This window comes from Danio rerio, chromosome 20, assembly GCF_052040795.2.
Source record: "Danio rerio strain M-AB ecotype USA chromosome 20, GRCz13ab, whole genome shotgun sequence".
Taxonomy (NCBI): Eukaryota; Metazoa; Chordata; class Actinopteri; order Cypriniformes; family Danionidae; genus Danio; species Danio rerio.
The window spans coordinates 12,527,401-12,546,186 of record NC_141040.1 but is presented as its reverse complement, the minus strand read 5'-3'; the positions used below and the strand labels follow the sequence as shown (position 1 = coordinate 12,546,186).

Below are 18,786 nucleotides of genomic sequence, written 5' to 3'. Positions count from 1 at the left end.
CACAGACCTGCTTGATTTAATAGTGGATCTAAAAGCAGGAATTATCTGACTGAAATGGGCTTAAGAAGGAATAATGTCACGGGGCTCTATTACATTTAACCTCTTCTTGAAACCTGAAATTTCCACTACCGATTAAGATCTCTCAGGGCTCGAAATTAACCTTTTCTCTTGGTAGCACCGGTGCTCCTAACTTCAAAAATGTAGGCACACCTGAGAAAATTTAGTCGCACCCACCAAAAATTATGAGCACCGTTACTACACGTTTTATATGAACAGATTCTATTATATATTAACACTCTAATCACAATTACAAATAAACCAAAATTTGCATGCACTCACCGCCCCTGCACAAACTGATTGACGTGAATGAGAACTGAATTAACAATAATCACTGTGATGTTTTTACGGGTGCTGTCTGATATTGCACAGATGCGGCACAGGTGAATTGAGTAGGCTAATTTGTCCCTAGTGTATGAGTGTGTGTGTGTGTGTGTGTGAGCCAGCGACCTTCTTGCTGTGATTTGACAGCATATACTGTGTCACTGCGTTGCCCAAAATGAATGAATGAAATATACTGTACAAAACTGATGCAAAATTTAGAGCACACTACAAGATTTGTTGACTTAAAGTTAATAAATTTGTTGAAGTAATTGAAGTAAATTAACTATGTGCTTATTTATAATTGGTCAAATCGGCTTTACTGTTCCAGATTACAACAGGTTTACAGGTTTTTAAAGTAAAGTCAAATTGTTACAGATTTCATCACTTTTTAAAAGTAAAGTAATAACTTTTTACAATGTATTTTTCTGTGCAATGTTGGAAGAATAATCTATAAACATAAAAATATATTGAGTATAATCATAAGAAAATTAAAGTATTCTCAGTTTGCAGTACAATGTTCAGTTTTTTTATTGTGAATTCAGATTCTTCTAAAGCAAATGCTCTTGAGTCACCCACTAGTGCTCCTCCAAGGCTAAACTTGTCTAAAGAGATCGATAACATAAGCATAGCGACTCCTAAAACATCTGCAGGCGACAGTGCAACAAAAGTTATGTTTTTTTTCTCTCTCACAAACTGAAAGAGCTTTGATACAATGGTTTTGTATCAATACAAAAGCCACGTTTATCTTGCTGCTCCACAATTTTTTTTTTACAAGGATTTTGTTTTTGACTGATCATTAATACATTTCTAGAAACTGTGTTAAGGTTCATTTATTAAGGCCCCATCGATACAAACAAAAGTTGTTTCAAAATCGTAGCTTTTAAGGGGGTCAAGCACAAAGCACTGAAACCCTAGTGTTTTTTTTTTTTTTAATTCTTGCTCTTCTTCTGATTATGTTTTTTTTTCTGCCGAAGTTACTATTGCACAGACCAAACTGTAAGGCCTAGAGAGCTTAAACTTAGTCAGATGGTAGTACTCCAGTAGACTACATGCTCAACAAAAATCATCCAAATTGGACCATAGGTGGCACGATGGCGCCAAAAACCAACATTTTGGACATTTTTGGCCGCCATTTGTACACCGTTTGTCTGCAAAAAACGTGCATATTTGGAATCCCTGGGTCAGCCCGAACAAAATTGGAGTGACTCAGATTTTTTGTATGCTAAAAAGTGTTTCCGCTACATCACGATTTGTCCGAAACCTACTTTTGTGAACTAGTCCTAGGAAACAAACCAGGCCGGAAATGTAACTTGTGAACGGAATAGGATATCATCACTAAATTTGGTACAAACATGTGTAAGGTCAATTCAAGGTCACAGTGCAAAACGCCACATTGGCCACATGGTGGCACTATAAGGTTTAAAAACCATAAAATAATCCTAACCTTACAACTATTAGTCCAATTAGCTTGAAATTTGGCATGCAGTGTTGTCATGACCAAGTTGTCATGACATAATATAAGGACATAGGCTTATCTCAAAAAACATGGCCGCCATTAGCTAATTAAAATTGAGCAGCCATTGAACTAGGTTAAAGATGAGTAATCAAAACGAAACTTGGCATGTTCGACTCATGATCCTAGAGGTCTGTAAGAATTAAAAAAAATGGCCACTAGAGGGCGATTTTGTGTTTTTGGAGGTTGTAATTGATTGGTTATTACACAAAGTTTTGCACAGCCACACGAAATACATATCATATGATAGGCCTGCTCATACTGAATAATTTGACACTATAGCCACTGCTGTCGTTCATTAAAAAAATCATCAATATATGAAAAACCTACTTTTGTGAACTCATCACTGGTTTTAGCTCAGTCGCAACGAGACCAGTGTTGTTAGAGTCTCTGGACTGAGTAGATGAATAATTATCATTATCCATTTTGGCTAGCTATAACGGGCTCATTTACAAAAGGGGCATGTCTACACAAACTTACACGTAAACCCATAAGAAAAACTCAAAACATCACAGAAATTGGTGAGCACATGTGGCATATCAATGTGAAGAAACATGCAAATTTTTGTGGAGATCGTGCTATAGGTGGCGCTATAAAAGTAGAAAGGGTACTAAAAACATGCTAAAATGGCGTAAAAGTTTAGTCCAAGCTTATCACTGAAATTATTTACATGTTACCCTTTTTTGTCCATTTTGGATGTTTTAAAGGTCTCAAAAACAATTTTTTTTATATTCTACAGTTTTAGCCACTATAACACAGACTTTTAATTGTCACCTACCATATTTACCCACTAGATGTCAGCACAAGACCACTTATTATTTGTTCATAACATTTGCATATACCTTTGTTTTTGTTTTTTTTTTACATTTTTTAGAGTTTAAAGTAATGGAAATTGCATTGGATCATTCTGAATCACATTTTGACATGATGTAAACACTGTTATGCATTAAAAATCTAATTTAGTCCCAGTTTACCTCTTCATAATAATTCTAAATTAAAAAAACTGGTTGTGTAATTAAACACTCTGGGGTCTATTTTGACGATCCATGCGCAAAGTGCAGAACGTAGGGCGCAAACGCTTTCAAGGAGTGTCAGAATCCATTTTTGCTAATTTAAGGATGGAAAAATCCGCTTTGCGCCATGGCGCATGGTCTAAAAGGGTTGAGTTTATTTTCTTAATGAGTTATAGGGGTGTTTTGAGAATTAACCAATCAGAGTCTCATCTCCCATTCCCTTTAAGAGCCAGTTGCGCCATGGCACATTTACTATTTACATGACTTAAAGTAAGTGTAATTGGAAAAACTGAGCATTTCACTAACAAGAAAACAGTTAAACAGAGCATTACAGCGTGAGAATGAGAGATAAATGATTAACTTTCACTTTTGCTCTTGGATAGGGAGACCTTGTACGCACACACATTAATTAGCCTATACATAATTAATTTAGTTTGTTAAGCACAAATATTTGTTTCAAAACTATTTCTAAATTCAGTTCTAATTTCTAGCAAACGAAAAAAATGAACAATTATAACGAAGTGTGTTAAAAAACCTGAGTTATATCCTAATACACATGCTGTGCCCCATATGGTCTAAAACCTGCAGGTGGGCAAATCTAAGCTTGTTTTTAATAAAACAAATATAAATATGGGTTTAATAAATAATACTGCTCATACTAATAACATTATACAAAAGCAAATTGAATGAACTGAAAAAGCCTCCTGAGATAAAGAAGGCATGAAAGCAGTGGTTTTTCATATTTATGTAGGCTAGAAAATAATATGACTTGTAATATTTTAATCCTTTATATTTATATCCTCTATATATATCCGTATTATATCATATATAAATCCTTAATATTTTAATTCTTTTTCATATGTAAAGATATTTGCATATTGCTCTATATCTTGTGTGTATTAAGCAGTGTGTAAGCAAGGCACACAACTAATGCGCTCTGCGCTGGACTTTAGACTGGGTAGGTTTTGGTCTATTGAAAAATCTATTATAGTTTCTCAAAATAGCAACGTGCCAGCGATGCGCCTCAGAACGCCTTTCTTTTTAGACCAGAACGCCTATGGGCGCACATATAGTGCAATATGCATTTGCTATTTATGCAGCGTGGCGCAACACATCAAAACGACTCTTGCGCCAAGCTGAAACTAGCAAACAACTATCGCATCGCGCCTAACGCCACATTGTGCCTGTTTGTATACTTCGCCATGGATGTTCCTTATGTGCCTTCGTATCCTTTCCAGTCTACACTGATCAAGGGAAGCGCTTCCACTTATATAATTGTGGCACTGCCCTAGAAGGCCCAGAGGCCTCCGGCTACAAATATGAGTAAATACGACTATGCCACCCTGGTAGGTAACCAGGGAAATACACCCAGTTAGGTAAGTTTTACCACTTCGAAGGCAAGTAATAGACAGAGCGAGACAGGAGGGATGGTACAAAAAAAAATTATTTTATTTTAAGAGCACACTTAAAAAGACCAGTATCAATAAAAAGTGTTTAAAGAGCCCATATTATACATGCAATAGGGTCATATTTTGGTTGTAAGGGTCTCCAACAACAGTCTAATATACATACAAGGTCAAAAAACACTTTCATGGTCTTATAATCTGCATTTATTTTTACCTAATTATCCCAGCGACTCCCATATGAATCGTCCAGTAATTCATTTGTTCCCAAAACCCTCCTTAGCGCAAAGCTAATCTGCGCTGATTGGACCGATGACAGTCTGTTGCGATTGGTCGACACTGACTGCCTTCAGTGAGAGACAGAGTGAAATGCCCAGCAGCTAATCAACATTATAAAAGAAGTCACAGTGCATACACGCTTCATAATATAAGGCGTGGATTTTAGCTGCCAGTGGGTGAATGTAAATACAGACGATGGACTTAAAAATACAGACAACTAACTATTTTATTGAGCAAAAACTCCAAGAACTGGCGACGAGATCTCCTAGCTTGTCACAGTCTGCTCTTTTCACAAACACACACACACACACACACATAACCGTCCTCCGGATGACAACGCGCGTGCGCGCGCACACACACACACACACACACACACACACACACACACACACACACACACACACACACACACACACACACACACACACACACCCTCCTTCGGATGACAACGCGCACACACACACACACACAAACACACACACATTACCCTCCTCCATGGAACATAAACAAAGCGGCACGTTTTTAACGTGCGATATGAGAATATAGCGAGTTACAGTACAGATACAGTACACGCGGTTATAAGTAACAAATCACAACTAAATACATTTGCAAACTAGAGCAAACGAGGCAATAACTTTAATCGCTCGTACTTACACTTGAGAAATGGAGGAAGAAACCAATCCATGTCCTGACATGTCCATCAGTTTACTAACCCTTCCTTTAACATACGGCCGATGAAGTATTCTTTGTAGCATGTAGTTTCCAGAAATTTCCAGTAGTTTCCAACTGCTCGAAGGTTATAATGCTGAGGTTTCATTTTTGGGTAGAGACTCAATAATATCCATCTGCAGTGTAACTTCAATCGACCGGCATGTTTGTGTGTTTGTGTGTGTGTGTTAGAGGGCGGGGCTGCAGGTTTCAAATCTCCTGGGTTTGCGCGTGACCGTGAATAACTTGGTTTCGTTATTACATCATGGCGAAACACCTAATGACTCGTTATCAAGACGAATCGTTCGAAGCACTGTGAGTCGACTCTTTTATAGATGAATCAACAGTTTTAAACATTGTACACTTACAGATTTAAGCCTTAGCTGGATATTTCACTTCACTTAGAGCTGTGTTACACACTACATGGAAAGGCATTTTTAAAAACCCATTATTTGGGCTCTTTAACTTCCCAGCCTGGCATAATGGGAGCAGAGTAGTCCAGCTGCAACTTAATGGTAAGTTAACCAGGTTAAATTTTACCCTACATCAACCACTGCACGGACACAATAGTGGAAATCGTATCACTCCACACAGCCTCCTGTGAAACACCACCGAAAGGCAGCAGCTGGCCTCCCTGCTCCACAACCAGGCCTTAATGGCTCCTAAGAAAATAAAATAAATTTGCACATTAAAAATAAAAATAATAAAACAGTTGCACAAAACAACAACAACAACAACAACAAATTTCATTAGACACTCAATGTGATTACTTCAGAATGTTGGTTTTACTGCTCAGGGGGCTACGCGAATAAGAGGCCACAAAGAGCACCATCAAAATAAAATTATTATAAAGTCTTTGACAAAGCATCATAATACACAAAACATTAAAATGGACCATCAAAATAGAATATAAAAATCAACATAACAAAACAAAATCCCAAACTAACAAAAAAGGAACAAATAGTACAAAAATAATAGGACCCAAATAAGTCTAGAGCACCTACAAATGCACAAGAACACCCCGCCAATACAATTGCAGCACTTAAATCAGGCTAAAGTGCACATAAAACTCACAAAAATACATAAATCACATGACCGATAGTCAAAAGAAAAATAATGATTTACTGCCTGCAAGCAAAATATTTGTAAATAAACTAATAAGTGAATCTCAATGGACAAAAACAAATGAATAAATGTAGATAAAACAATAAATGCTGTTTGCCAAACAAATTTTCTGGCAAGCAAAACAAACATTAAACACTGACCAAGCCCAAAATTACACACCTTTCCACATGGTGTTCACTAGAAAATCTGCCATTGACTTGATGAGCTGTGTGTCTGTAAACTTACTTGCTGAAGTTCCCGCGAACAAACTATATGTGAGATCGCTAACATCAGATGTTTACATTACCATGCTGTGAAAGAAGATCACACCAGCATTAACACCACTCTTTTGCTTCCTCATTTTGATTAAGTGACTTTGTTTTGAATAAAACTGATAAACGATAACCTTCCTTGTCTACCAGTGTAAAAAATATAATTCATACATCCAAAACACAATTCATATTTACAAAATCCAATTCGAAAATTCAAAACATGACATCAAAAATATGCAATCCAATTTGTAAATTCAAAGCACGGTTCATTCATATTATTTTTGTCTTAGTCCCTTTGTTAATACAGGGTTGCCACAGCGGAATGGACTGCCAACTTATCCGGCATTTTTATGGAACAGATGGCCTTTCAGCTGCAACCCATCACTGGGAAACATCCATACACAATCATTCGCGCACATACTCTACAGACAATTTTAACTTACCCAATTCACCTATACCACACGTCTTTGGACTGCGGGGGGAAACCAGAGCACCGGGAGGAAACCCTGCCAACACGGGGAGAACATGCAAACTCCACACAGAAATGCCAAATGATACAATACCCACGATACAGAGCAATACCCACTGCACTACCATGCAGCCCTAGCTCAGTTTTAAATGCACAAATCCAATTCATTCATTCATTTTCTTTTCAGCTTAGTCCCTTTATTATTCTAGTGTTGCCACAGTGGAATGAACCGGCAACTTATCTAGCATATGTTTTACGCAGCGGATGCTCTTCCAGCTGCAACCCATCACTGGGAAACATCCATGCACACTCACACACATACACTACGGGCAATTGACCCTTCGCTAAGCCCCGCCCTCCTTAGTTACTTTTGCTACGCCTGTCAAGCTTTCGTGCCTGGCATGGCTTTTATAATGTGTAAGCGCCGATGTCAGACATTGCCAGCAATATAATGTCATTTTTGGCGAACAGGTGAGATATCAGAGAAAGCCAGACAAAAAAGGACGGCAGTATGCTGTACAGGAGTATATTCACAACCTAATAGGCAACCGATTAGAGAATAATTCAATCAAAATTGAAGCTAGCTTAGCCTAGCCACCTCATACTGATCATTTAACTGCTTAGTTCATGCACAGCAGGAGAGGTAAAATTAAAAAATAATCTAATAATAACAAATTAAACCGCAATTTTTCTTTTTTTTTAGCCAAAAAGCCTAATAGATTAATTGTTGTGCAATGAAATACAGCGTTACTAACCAACGAGGAAACACGCATGACAGTGCTTTTACATAGTTCATACATAGAAAATGTAGCCAGAAAGGGGAAACTGATGGGTTTGTATTAGCATCATTGACCCACAACAATGTACAGTAAGTTACCTATAACTGTCAGTATGTTTGTGTGCTCTTTATAAATTACTAAAAAACAGCTGCTTTAAAGTATATAGATCGCAAGTGCTCAGTTTGTGATCCCATCTCTGTTTTGTTCTGTTGATATGTAATTTCAAATATACGTAGCTTGAAAAAGATGGAAAATGACATTAAGTAAAGGTAGCAACAGATTTGCAGATTCATATTTTCCGGATCGATAACTCATGTCATTATGACCTATTCGCTATTAGTATGACTAACGTTACTAAGGCGAAGGCTTAAACGGAGCATTGCTCATTATATCAAGAAAAAAAAAAGAGAAAAAGACAGCTGTGAAACATAACCTGCTTTGTATTTTTGTAGGAAACACAGTTTAGATCTGTTTAGCGTAAGAGGTGTGTGAGTTATTGCTGTCTATCACTAAATGTGTCAGGAATATCAAAACAAAACCAACTTAGCTAAGTTGGTTTTGTTTTGATATTCCTGACACATTTAGTGATAGACAGCAATAATCCTTTAGTGCCCCCCACAGAGCTTGATCAAAGCTGGTATTTCTCCTCTTGGGTTTTTGGTTTTAAAAAGGGAAAAAATTCCACCATCCCATTCAAACTTTTATGATACTGGATGTCAGATTAGCACATTCCATAAGCACAACCCTATGGCCTGTTTCCCTCACTCGAAAGCTTGACAGAGCCCTTCCGCGTAGCTAGGGTTGCTAAGCCACGATTGGTGGGTGGCGGTTTTTGGGTGTGGCTTAGCAAAGGGTCAATTTAGCTTACCAAACACCCAGAGGAAACCCACGCGATCAAGGGGAGAACATGCAAACTTAACACAGAAATGTCTATTAATCCAGCCGAGGCTCGAACCAGTGACCTTCTTGCTGTTATGCAAACGTGCTTTCCACTGCACCACCATTAATACACAAATTCAATTTGTAAATTTAAAACATGATTAAAAAATACACAAATCCAATTAGTAAATTCGAAACACCATTCAAAACTATTTAAAGACAATTCACAAATCCAACAAAATTTAAAAGTACACAAATAATATTCATAAATTCAAAACACACACGAAATACATTCGTAACCACGCAAACCATAATTGTAAATTCAAAACATTATCAAAAACACACAAAACCTATTTGTAAATTCAAAATACCATTCATAAAAACACAAATCCAATTCATAAATTCAAAACTACAAAAATCCTATTCATAAATTCAAAGCACAATTCCTAATCACAAATCATATTCGTAAATTCAAAACATGATTTAAAAATACACTAATCATATTCTTTAATTCAAAACTCAATTTGTGTTCACAAATCATAATCGTAAAATCAAAATGATTTAAAAATACACAAATCCAATTTGTAAATTCAAAATACCATTAAAAAATACGCAAATCCAATTTGTAAATTGAAAACACATTTCAAAAGTACACAAATCATATTCTTAAATTCATAACACAATTCGTAAATACAAATCATATTTGTAAATTCAAAACATGATTCAAAAATACATAAATGCAATTTGTAAATTCAAAACCCCTTTCAAAAATATGCAAATCCAATTCGTAAATCCAACACGAGTCAAATCACAATTTGCAAACACAAATCATATTCGTAAAATTAAAAAAATAATCAAAAACATGCAAATCCAAATTGTAAATTCAAGCCATGATTCAAACATACTTAAACCCAACTTGTAAATTCAAAATACCATTTAAAAATACACAAATCCAATTCGTAAATTCAAAATAGCATTAAAAAAATATGCAAATCCAATTCATAAATTTAAAACACAATTCAAAAGTGCATTCATGAATTCAAAACACAATTTGTAAACACACAAATCATATTCATAAATTCAAAACAATCAAAAACACAAATCCAATATGTAAATTCAAAATATATAAAAAATATGAAAATCCAATTTGTAAATTCAAAACATGATTCAAAACTACACAAATCAGATTCATAAATTTAAAACTCAATTCGTAAACACACAAATCGTATTCATAAATTCTAAACTCAATCCGTAAACATACAAACCATATTCGTAAATTCAAAACATGATTAATAATTTAAACAAATCCAATTAATTTGATGAAAATATTTACCATTTTTAATTGTGAGTTGACATTGTGTGTTGTATTTATAAATTGTGTTTTGTGTTTACAAATTGGATTTTGTAAATGTCTATTGTACTGTGCAAGTATGAATTTTATTTTGTATATGGGCTATTTTTTAGTCTGATATGGCTCCATAAAAAAGAAGTAATTTGTCCAAAAGTTGTCTGGTGAACTGAATCCCCTGTGTCAGATTAACAGAATAAGCAACCAAAAGAGGTATGTTCCCCACGTCATCTCTCGTTGAGTAAATGTCAGAGTGAGTTGGCCAGATTCAACATGTAGATTTAGCATTGATCTATAGCTAAAGAGAACACATTGGCTGTTTCTCAATATGCTTTCTTCAGCTGTCTTGCGTCCTCGTGTTCTCGTGCAACGTCATCATCAGCTGCCTAAATTCAGTTCCAATACTCAAGACCGCAAGTATGGAGGACGCATGAAACTTCCCGGATGTGATCTTGATATCGAGGACACACTGATGCAGACTTGAGCACCGAACTCGCTCTGGAAGTCCCAGAAGTCATTGCGACTGGAGGTGAGAGGCGCAGCATTTTATTTAGATTTATTATTAAAGTTCAGAGATATCACTTATTTACCTCAGGAGTTTCCCTAAAGGAAACGGTGAAAGTAAACATAACAATGAACATCTTAATATAGGAATAAACACATTAAGGGTGTTTATTTGCTGAAATTCGTATTAAAATGTGTTTTATTTATATTGTGCAGAGTATATTTATAACGTTTTTATGCAAAGTATATATTTTGAAGAGGGGAAAAACAATAAATTGTTGTATGAATGCTGTAATGTTTAAATAATTTCTATTTAAAACACGTGAAGGTCACGTGATCATCAGGAAATACGCAGCATCTCAATTCTCAAAGGACGCGTTCTCTGCCCTCGCGGTCTCCTGAGTTCGTTCTTCCGAGGACACCTGGGGCCTGTTTCAGAAAGGAGGTTAAGTGGAAACTCAGAGTATTTTAACCCTGAAATGAGAGAAACTCTGGGTTTTCCGTTTCAAAATGGCAGGTTTGTTAAACTCAAGAAAGCGGGGTAAGTCAAGCCTGTTTCTAAAAGAAAGATAACTTTAACTCAGAGTCAGTTACTGTGGTAACTTACTCTGTGAACCTAACCTGGTCAGGAGCAAGTTTTATTCTCTAAACTCAGAGTTTCTGTCGGTCTCCTCCCCTTTTTTAAAGACGAAGCCTTATGTTTGCACCCACCTATTTTTATGCTCATTTTGGATATGTGCAAACAAACGATTGATAGAAACGTCATGATGCACATAACTTTTTAAAATATGCATAAAAAACACGTGCATAACTGAGTAGGATAAACTTTTATACGATAGAAAATATGAGCATAAACTACGATGGAAACACTTTTACTGAACAAATTACAGTATGTACATTAAAAAGAGATCATGATCATATGATGATGAAAATGTGTGTGAATTGACAAACCAGCAGGCTGAGCACACTGTCACATGTCTTAAATATTGTTTTAGCCATTCTAAAATGCCTTAACTGTTTCAGTATTAGTGTATATTATTAATTACCTCCGAGCGTCTGGAGCATGTCAAGATTCTCTGTGTCTCATGGTTTCAAACGCCCCTACGTGTTCATTGTGTTTCAGCATTGTCTTCTGACATGGAGGTGCAAGTACATTAATTAAATAAAGAAATAATTGACGCAGCTTCTTCTACCTCAGTAAATTCTGTTTTTACTGTTGATATTTGGTGCCAGTTTAGTCAGGAAGTGACAATTTTTTCTCTTTGACTTGTTAGATGGAATCTCTGCTTTATTCGCATCTTTTATGCAATATACCAGTTTTGCACATAAATTTATGTAATATATTTGGATGGAAACATAGATATTGTCTACATTTTAGGCACACACAGAACAGTACGAGAATGGCTTGTCCTTTTTTAATAAATATTTAAATTAATTTACTGACCTTCGACATGCACTGTTACTAGATTAATGGGATTATTATTCTTTCTAAAAATTATTTTTAGAACTGCTTACCTTCTAAATGTTATATCAACCTCTATCACTTGATCAGTAAAAACGGCAGACACACAAGTGCACTGTTTAATCAATTAAAATAGATAAATGTGTATAAAAGTTTAGAAAAAAATTATAAACGTCACACATTACATAGCTTATTTTATTATACTTAAATATTTAAATACTTAAAAAGTGAAATTAGGCATTAACTTGAGCAGCTGTTTTCCCACGCTGTCTCTGTTTCACTGATGGTTGCTTCTTTTCAAATATATACGCTCATATTTGCTATTACTTTGCATGAGCACATCAAGTTCAGCTGGAGAAAGAAATGATGATCTCTTTTATAAGATATTGCCATAGTCACTCGTAATATCTGCGCTCCATTGATAATGCCTTTTTATAGCCACGGTGCGCGTGCTTAACTCTGAGTTGGTCTACTCAAAGTTGATTGACCCAACTCAGATCAGCTGTTCTGAAACCGAAAACTTTTTAATCCCTCAGTAAATCAACTCAGAGTTCAAGTTTAAACTTAGAGTTGGTTGAACCTCCTTACTGAAACAGGCCCCTGGCAAGACCGGTCTCCACAAGAACACAAGTCCGTTCTCTGCGTTCTTGGAATTGAGAAACAGCCTCTGACTGGCTATTTAGTAACTGAGCACAAAATAAAAGCTGAAGAGACAAAAACAAACAAACAAAAGAAAAATATCTATTAACAGCTGATAGAAAGTACTTACATAATTATAAATATCCAATGCACCTGTGTGAAACTTGTTTGCACAACTCTTTAATCAGCAATCAATCCTTATTGCTCTAGAAAAGATGTCACCTCTGTATTCCAATTTGCAGGCAGGGATCAAAGAGGCCATAGGCATGGAAGGAGAGTAAGAGGCCATGGCAGAGGGGTCCGAGTAAGAGGAGCTTGTATATGTGGTGGAGAAGCTGCAGCAGCAAAAGGACAAAATCAAACTCAAGTTCCAAACGAAATTTGGGCAAAAATTATGCCCATGTCATGTCCTTTAGAAAGGCTGGACAAAGGGTCCAGCTCATTTTGAGTCAGAGCACTGTGGTATCTTTTGTCAGGCTTTTTAGGAATGAGAACAGGTAATTCACAGTGTTACTGTAATGTATACCACTATTTTTTTTCAGCTTTACTGAATCGTCCTGTTAGCAGAACAAACTGTCTACAGTAATGCAGATGTTTTATCAATCCCATTTGTGTGACTGTCATACAATAATGTCAATTCTGACACGCTTTTTGCTTTTACTTTATAGAATCCACACCACACACTGGTGGCAGAGGTAAGATTTTTGGTATTGCACAGGAGTCTGCCATTGTAGATATGATAGTGGCAAACCATGCAATTAGACTGCATGAAATCCAGGCAGCAGTAATTGCAGATCAGGAAGTATTAAGAAATGTAAACAGTGTGAGTTTGACAACTATAGATCGAGTCCTTAAACGGAACCATGTGAGAATGAAGCAGCTGTACAGAGTTCCATTTCAAAGAAACTCTGACATTGTAGAGGCACGGTTCCAGTATATGCAGGTACAGTTTTTTTTATTGTGATACTATGTTTACCATAGTTGCAACTGTAATATTTGCTTCATGAATTTTACATAATAATAGAGTCTGAAGCTGACGGTGCACATCAAAAATTCATTTTTGATATTGAAGTCGGCTTCAACCGCTGTAAAGTGAGGAGACACGGAAGAAACATAATTGGGCAGAGGGCCACTATCACAGTGCCAGGTCAGAGGGGTGCCAATATCACTATGTGTGCTGCCATCTCCAATGATGTTGTCCTTTGCCACATACCAACTATTGGCCGATACAATACAGAACGCTTCATCACATTTCTTGATGCATTGAAAGAAATACTGGTTCCAACTGAAGAGAGAGGGCTGCTGAGGCCTGGCATGACCCTGTATGTCATAATTTGGGACAATGTGACTTTCCAACACCTTTGTCTTATGAATGAAAGATCTGCTGCACAGACTCATATTACGATGTAGTTCCTCCCAGCATACTTTCCTTTTCTGAACCCAGTCGAGGATGGAAGGTGTATGATTACCGGCCAAATGAGCAGATGCCCCTTTTAGAGGCAATGAATGCTAGTTGCCTGGCAATAGGTGCAGAAAGCTGCCAGGGATGGATTCGCTGTGCAAGGAGGTATTTCCCTCGGTGCATTGCAAGGGAAAACATTCAATTCAATATTGATGAGAACCTGTGGCATAATTGGCAAGAACGAATGGACCAAGTGTGAAAGAGATAATGTGTATATATATATGTTTATCTTTTTTTTAAAGGTATTTCCACCCATAAGTTTAATTTGGTAGTTGTTGTTTTTTTCAGTATCTGAGTTTGTAAAGTAATATATTGCATATTGATGGCTGTACTTTGTTATCCACTGTGTAATGATTGATTGAAATAATTAATTAATTAGACCACAAGTTGTGTTTGATGGAAATATTTGCTTATGTAGCATGTTTTTAATGTTTTGTGAGTGTTTGAGCATTTTGCTAACAAAATGAGTAATTTTGACTACTAAACAGTTTTATCCTGTGTGTTACCTTTAAAAAATGTGATGTCAGAATGGGCAAATGTGTTTAAACAATCGAAGAAAAACTGTAAAAAGGAAGCAGCTGGATGTAATTCAGTTGCAATTCTTTAATACGCAACAAGCAAGAATGTAAACAAAGGACCTACCATATTTGAAATACATAGCGAGAGATTACAGCGGAATTTTATATAAATATAATAATGAGCCATGGTCGACCCAGGCTCAAATAAACCTTGTCGTCGTCTTGATGAACAGCCACAAAGCCATAGAGTACAGCAGAATCTACCCTGTGCCTCGTAGTTTTTTGCGAGCCAGTCTAAAGAGCGATCGGTTTCGCTTTAATGCTTGCGCTCGCCGCGCATCTATATCTGAAATAACAAACTTCTTGAGCTGATAATAATAACATGCGCCTGATTATTGACAAGCTTTGGAAACCCGATCCTGTGAGAAGCTGACATATGCGAGAATGACACATTTAGAAAGAAAAGGACAAACGCGAGAGTGGAGCGCGGAAAAAAAAGGGGAAGCCAATGATCACGTTATTTCTTCAGCAAAAGTGAGCAAACTGCCTTGTTTTAATTTTTATCTTCACCTTTTGGACTAATATGAACTGGGAATGATGGAATGACTCTAACAGAGGCTACATGTGCTGCTGAACAATACAGACACAGATGAGAGGTTTCCACTGACTGTAGGCTATACTTTGTGTTGTTTTGAACCTAATTAAGGACGACATGTATGCTGTGTGTACTTTTCGGGGACTGTAAGGGGCTGTATGTGTTCATATATGTTCATTTATTTATTTATTTATTTATTTATTTATTTAATATAATTACAGAGATTACAGTAGGCTATTTCGCGCTGTCATTGATCTGCAGTTATAATCAACTCATGTTCATAGAAATGTTAGTAATAAACATTTTTACAGAAGTATTTATGTGTGAGTGAGTGACCTGTGCAGCTTTATTGTAGACATTTTTTTGAGCGAAAATTAAGTCGATTGAAACTTTTTTCATACCCCACGCTTACCCAAAGGGTACCCTTGGTAGTGGAAACGCAAGCCTGATATAGGTGACCTGTACCGTACTGTACCAGTCAGTGTAAACAAGCCATAAGGGCCCATACATTTAAGGGGGCCCCAGAGACATTATCAAGGGCCCGCGGCAATCTCTATCCCCCCACACTTCACTTTCAGGTGCGATTCCCCACCCCCCGATCTTCACTTTCATCTGCCATCCCAACCAAACACCACCCCCACCCACACACACTCTTCACTATCAGCTTGTCAGAGGGCCTGTGGCGGCCAACGGTGCCCCTGACTGTAATAATGGTACATTACCTGTTATAAGTCTTGTCATCGATCCCTGTTGTAAGAGCAAAAAATGGGTATGAATATTTTCAGGCTTGACTGGGATTTATACACTTGTCGGCCACTATATTAGGTAAACCTTAGTAGTATCGGGTTGGACCCATTTTGCCTTTAGAATTGCCTTAATCCTTCATGGCATAGATTCAACAAGGTACTGGAAATATTCCTCAACTATTCCTTTTTTCCCATGTTGACTTGATATTCTTCTGTCCCACCGCATCCAAAGGTGTTCTATTGAATTGAGATATGGAGGCCATTTAAGTACAGTGAACTCATTTTTATGTTCAACAACCAGTCTGAGATGATTTGTGCTTCATCACATGGCGCGTTATCCTTCTAGAAGTAGCCATCCGAGGATGGGTACACTGTAATCAGAAAGGGATGGACATGGTCAGCAACAACACTCACGTAGGCTGTGGCCTTGACACAATGCTAAATTGGTACTAATGGGCCCAAAGTATGCCGAAAAAATAAATAAAAAATCCCCTCACCATTGCAACACCACCAGCCTGAACCGTTGATAAAAGGCAGGGTGGATCCACGCTTTCATGTTGTTAATGCCAAATGCTGAACCTATGATATGAAATTGTGTCCTTAGGCCAATTTACACCAGTGCTGTTTAGTTTTAAAATGGTGTTTTAGAATGAAAATGCTCTGGTTACTAAAGTAACCCTCGTTCCCCGAGGAGGGGAATGGAAATGCTATTAGTGGATTTTAATCCACGAATGGGGATTTCGTTTCAGACAGCCAATCGTCTGAAAGAGTATATAACGGGCCAATGAAATGCCAAATGAGTTGGCAGCGTAAGCTTGCACACGTGTGCCTTATTGCCAATTAGCTCCGCATATAAGCACAGGGAAAGCAAGGAAACGCCATCCTTTTAAGCTGAAGAGACTGACACTTACAGCTAAGGAACAATCATTATGGCGACGATATATAGCATTTCCGTTCCCCTTCTCGGGGAACAAGGGTTACTTTAGTAACCAGAGTGTTCCCCTTCAGATAGGAAACTTCAATGCTATTAGTGGATTTTAATCCACGAATGGGGAAATGTCTGGAAAACGCCATAATGACTGCACCTTACCTTCGCCTCCGATGAGACGATAGCCAGGCATAGCGTGAGTGCTCCTGCATCAAAGAGAGGCGCGGTCTTCCAACGTGATCCCTGGCCCTTACTTATCCCACTTCAAAGAAGTTTTACGGATTTAGATATATTTTTTGGGAGTCGCAAGCGTCTAGATAATTCTAGGAAAATACGACAGTATGCCGGGGGCAAGCGTGCAGTCCCGATAGGAAGAACGCTGCGGAGGCCACCTACTACCCAATGGGGAGATATGATGGCAAAATAAATGGACTAGCCCTGAGAAGGGGGAGTACGCATATAAAATGTTTAGCGGAGAGGAAAGACATGGGTCCGCCCGTGAGGGGGGACTGCACCGTGGCTAAATAAGCATATAGGATTGCCTAGTGGGGATCACGCATAGCGGGCACCTATACCTAAAACGCGGGCTGACCAGCGGGCAGACCTACAACGTAATGGGCTAGCAAGTGACTCCTCCACTGAGTCAGTGCTGGGGGCCTGGAAGGAATCTGCAGGGCTCACCTAATGGGGAACTTTACTGACAGATAAAAAAGGGTTACCTAATACCCTTGAGGAAACCGGCTCCACTCACATATTGTAAAACCTTGCAAATGTATTAGGTGTCGCCCAGCCCGCAGCTCTACAGATGTCTGTTAGTGAGGCACCGCGTGCACGCGCCCGAGAAGATGCGATGCTCTGGGGGACACGGCTCGCCCTGGCTCTGATAAGCGAGGGAGATGGCATCCACTATCCAGTGGGCCAACCTCTGTTTTGATACGGCACTTCCCTGCTGCCGACCACCATAACAGACGAAGAGCTGCTCAGATAATCTAAAGCTATGAGTGCGGTCAAGATAAATGCGCAAAGCGCAAACTGGACAAAGTAAGAAAAGGGCTGGGTCTGCCTCCTCCAGGGGCAGCGCTTGCAGGCTCACTACCTGGTCTCTAAACGGTGTGGTAGGAACCTTGGGCACATATTTCGGGCGGGGTCTCAGGATAATGTGAGAGTAATCCGGCCCAAATTCCAGGCACGAGTCACTGATTAAAAATGCCTCCAGGTTCCCGACCCTCTTAATAGATGCCAACGCGACCAGCAAAGCTGTCTTCAGGGACAGAAATCTTAAAGATACAGAGTCAAGTGGGTCAAAGGGATATGTACGCAGGCTCGTGAGAACAAGGGCGAAATCCCAAGAGGGCATGAGAGGAGGGCGGGTGGATTAATTCGCCTAGCGCCTCTGAGGAACTGGATGATGAGGTTATGCCTTCCCACGGTGCTGCCAGCCACCGCGTCATGATGAGCGGAGATGGCAGCCAAGTAAACCTTGAGTGTGGAGGGCGACAGCCTGCTCTCCAGCTTCTCCTGAAGGAAAGAAAGCACAATGCTGATCTGGCAATTTCGGGGGTCTTCTCTGTGAGAGACGCACCATTCAGTGAATAGACTCCACTTCAGGGCATAGGCGCGCCTCGTGGAGGGGGCTCTAGCCTGAGGGATGGTATTAACCACCGCAATCGGTAGGTTACCTAAGTCTTCCTCGCGTCTTAAGGACCACACGTGGAGGTTCCAAAGATCAGGACGAGGGTGCCAGATGGTGCCCTGTCCCTGAGACAGTAGGTCCTCTCTCAAAG

General features: G+C 38.4%; 1 protein-coding gene across 1 annotated transcript; it reads left to right on the top strand.

Annotated features, from left to right (window-relative positions):
* The first annotated feature begins 13,158 nt into the window (after window positions 1–13,158).
* On the top strand, window positions 13,159–15,182 carry LOC147832142 (uncharacterized). Its single transcript, XM_087298054.1, has 3 exons — window positions 13,159–13,251; window positions 13,418–13,696; window positions 13,780–15,182. Exons 1-3 carry the CDS (start codon window positions 13,159–13,161, stop codon window positions 14,161–14,163), a joined length of 756 nt encoding a protein of 251 aa, XP_087154180.1. The 3' UTR covers window positions 14,164–15,182.
* Window positions 15,183–18,786: the final 3,604 nt, after the last annotated feature.